This window comes from Chrysochloris asiatica, unplaced genomic scaffold (assembly GCF_000296735.1).
Source record: "Chrysochloris asiatica unplaced genomic scaffold, ChrAsi1.0 scaffold00306, whole genome shotgun sequence".
Lineage (NCBI taxonomy): Eukaryota > Metazoa > Chordata > Mammalia > Afrosoricida > Chrysochloridae > Chrysochloris > Chrysochloris asiatica.
Genome location: NW_006408824.1, coordinates 593,718 through 597,289, shown reverse-complemented (window position 1 = coordinate 597,289; position 3,572 = coordinate 593,718). Strand labels below are relative to the sequence as shown.

The 3,572-nt window shown below is 43.3% G+C and overlaps 1 protein-coding gene across 1 annotated transcript in view; it reads left to right on the top strand.

Annotated features, from left to right (window-relative positions):
• Nucleotides 1-2,568: 2,568 nt before the first annotated feature.
• RTDR1 (rhabdoid tumor deletion region gene 1) overlaps nucleotides 2,569-3,572 on the top strand; it is a 69,300-nt gene continuing 68,296 nt past the window's right edge. The window contains exon 1 of the mRNA XM_006874919.1: nucleotides 2,569-2,767. Within this exon, the coding sequence (XP_006874981.1) occupies nucleotides 2,569-2,767 (199 nt within the window). The remainder of the gene's footprint in view (nucleotides 2,768-3,572) is intronic.

Below are 3,572 nucleotides of genomic sequence, written 5' to 3'. Positions count from 1 at the left end.
TCAGAGTGTGTATTCCCATTGAGTCTTAGTCTTGGAAGGGGGTTTGCACTGAGGGGACCCAACCACTTGCATTGACGTTTCCTGGGCAAGCAAGTTGCTTGTTCTTGTAGTAACAGTCGGTCTGCCTCAACCACTGATTTTTGGTACAATGACTGTGTGGAATCCTTCCATCTTCTTTTGATGCTTCCTGCATAAGTCAATATTTTGCACACAGACCTAGGACCCTTCAGTATTTCAAGTGGAGACTTGAATTTTTTTTCTTCAGTTTTTTCAGCTTGAGACATGCTGAGCATGTTCTTCCTTTTTGGCTTTCTAACTCCAGGTCTTTGCACATTTCATTAGTAATTCTTAACTTTATCTTCTCAAGCTGCCCTTTGAAATTTTGTGTTTAGTTCTTTTACCTCCTCATTTCTACCATTTGCTTTAAATTCTGTACACTCAAGAGCACATTTCAGAGTCTCTTCTGACATCCATTTTGGTATTTTCTGTCTTTTTAATGACCTTTTGCTTTCTTCCTGTATGATGCTCTTGATGTCATTCCACAACTCTTCTCATCTTCAGTCGTTAGTGTCTAATACATCCAACCTGTTCTTGAGATGGTCTCTAAATTCAGGTGTAATGTGTTTAGGCCATATTTTTGGTTCTCGTGGAATTGTTTTAATTTTCTTCACCTTCAGGCTGAACTTGCATATGAGCAATTGGTTCCACTGTCTACCGCTGACCTTGTTTTGGATGGCTGTCTCTTCTATCAGATGTAGTCAATTTGATTCCTATGTATCCCATCTGGTAAGATTCATGTGTATAGTCACCTTTTATGTTGTTTAAAAAAGCTATTTGCAATGAATAAATTGTCTTGCATAATTCTGTCATGCGATCATTATCATTTCTATCACCAAGGACATATTTTCAAACTACTGATCCTTCCTCTTTGTTTCCAAGCTTTGCATTCCAATCACCAGTATTTATCAGTGCATTTTGATTGCATGTGTGATCAATTTCAGACTGAAGAACTTGGTGGAATTCTTTAATTTCACTGCCATTGGCTTTTAGTAGTTGGTATGTCAGCTTGAATAATAGTGATATTAACTAATTTTCCTTGTTGTTGTTGTTAAGTGCCATCAAGTCAGTTCTGATTCATAGCAGCCCTGTATAGGAGTTCCAAGGCTATAAATCTTTGCGGGAACAGAAAGCCTCACCTTTCTCCAAAGGACCTGCTACTGGGCTTGAACCCACTGACTTTGTGGTTCGCAGACTCCAGCTTGTTGTATAGAGCCACCACACTCTGGTCTTCTGTGTAGGTACCTGGATATTATCTCAACACAAACTGCATTGAACTTCAAGATAGATTTTGAAATGCTCTTTTTGAAGATGAATACAACACCATTCCTCTTCAATTTGTTATTCCTGGCATAGTAAATCATGTGATTTTAAGATTCAAAATGGCCAATAGCAGTCCATTTCAGCTCACTAATCTCTAGGATATAGATGTTTATGCCTTCCATTTCATTTTTGACAACTTCTTATTTCCCTAGATTCATACTTTTTATATTCCATGTTCTGATTATTAATGGATAATTACAGCTTCTTCTCCTCATTTTGAGTTGTGCCCCATCAGCAAATGAAGGTCCTGAAAGCTTTGCTCCATCCATGCCATTATGGTCAACTCTACTTTGAGGAGGCAGCTCTTTCCCTAGTCATATTTTGAGTGCCTTCTAACCTGTGGCTCCTCTTGCAGCATTAAATGTATCTATGTTCTGTTGCTATTCTGAATATTCTCAGTGGCTAATCATTCAGAAGTGGTCTGCCTCTCATTCTTCCTCGTCTGTCTTAGTCTGGAAGGTCTACTGAAACCTGTCCATCCTTGGTGACCCTGTTGATATTTAAAATACCATTGGCATAGCTTCCAGCATCACAGCAGCACTGAAACTACCACAGTATAACAAACTGACAAAAAAAATGGTGGGTGACCCTGGGCAACTCCTTTAATTGTTCCCAGCCTCAGTTTACCTTGCTGTAAAATGGGAGTAAAAATGCCTGCCCATCTGTGCTCACAGATAATTTTGAGGATCAAATGAGAAAACAAAGCAAATGAAAAAAATAAGCCCACTGCTGTGGAGTTGATTTCATAGGACCCTATAGGACAGAGGAGAATACCCCCATAGGTTTTTCAAGGTTGTAGATCTTTACAGAAAGAGGCTGCCTCATCTTTCTCCCACAGAGCAGCTGGTGGCTTTGAACCACTGATCTTTTGGTTAGCAGACCAACAGTTAACCCACGGTGCCACCAGGGCCTCTTTATCTAATGAGAAAACTCAAACCCAACTCACTGCCACTGAGTCAATTCTGACTCACAGCAACCCTGTATAGGATTTCTGAGGCTATAAATATTTGTGGGGGCAGCCAGCCTCATTGGTCTCCCACATAGTGACTGATGGGTTCGAACTGTGACAGTGCTTATCCTATAGCACCACCCAGCAGTGGTAATGATGGCTTTCTGGTTCTTTATTCAGTGATTTCTGCAGCGCTTTGTGTTGAAAGCTAGAGAGTCGCCTTCTGCCTGTGTGGAAAGATGGCCCACACCCGAATCTCCATGTACATGCCCCCTGACATCAACCCTACCCAGGCTGCCATTGCCTACGGTTGCCGGGCCCTGCCCAAGCTCAATGAAGAATTGCAGTCAGAGGACCTGCGGACCAGACAGAAAGCTCTCATGGCGCTGTGTGATCTCATGCATGATCCTGAGTATGTCTACGATGCCATCAAGATAGGTGAGGCTCCAAGATAGGATAGGGTCAGAACAGTGGGAGGTGGTGTACTCTGATGTCCTTCGAGGCTGGACATCTGTCCCAGAGCCATAGCAACCTTGCTGTTACTCAGCGTGCAAACAGCTCTTGTCGGCCATTCCACAATGCCGTCATGAGAGGTGGGCCCATTCCTCACTGAAACCATGCCCTTGGTTCCTCCTTTCCCATCATCAAAGCAAGAGCTGAGAGAGTTTGAGGCTACCAGCAGCCCTTTCTCAGAGTACTCTACCTAAACCAGCCTCTCCCGGAAGGAGACAGGGTCCTCATGGGGCCACAGGCTCTGGTGGCAGTTTAGCAATGAAAGCCACCATTTTAATGAGCTGATGGTAGTTCAGGTACCTCCAGGTATAAGGCCTGTGTTTGTGTACTCCTCAAAGCAGTCACCTATGGGTAGGATATCTATGTTCTCTTGGACCAACCTTATCTCTACTGTGGTCACCTCACAGTGACCCTTCAGGACAGAGTAGAACTGTCCCCACAGGGTTTCAGAGGTTGTCAATCTTTATAGATGTAGACAGCCGTATCTGTCTCCTGTGGAGCAGCTGGTGGGCTTGAACTGCCAACTGTGAGGTTGGAAGGCCAACGTTTAACCTTCTGCACTACCAGAGTGTCCTTTGTTATCACTATTGTTATTAAATGCCATTGAGAACATCCTTGTTGTTATTAAGTGCTGTCAAGTTGCTTCCGACCCACAGTGACCCTATATAGGGCTTCCGAGGAGCAGCTGGTGATTGAACCACAGACCTTGCTGTTGTTGTTGTTGAGTGCC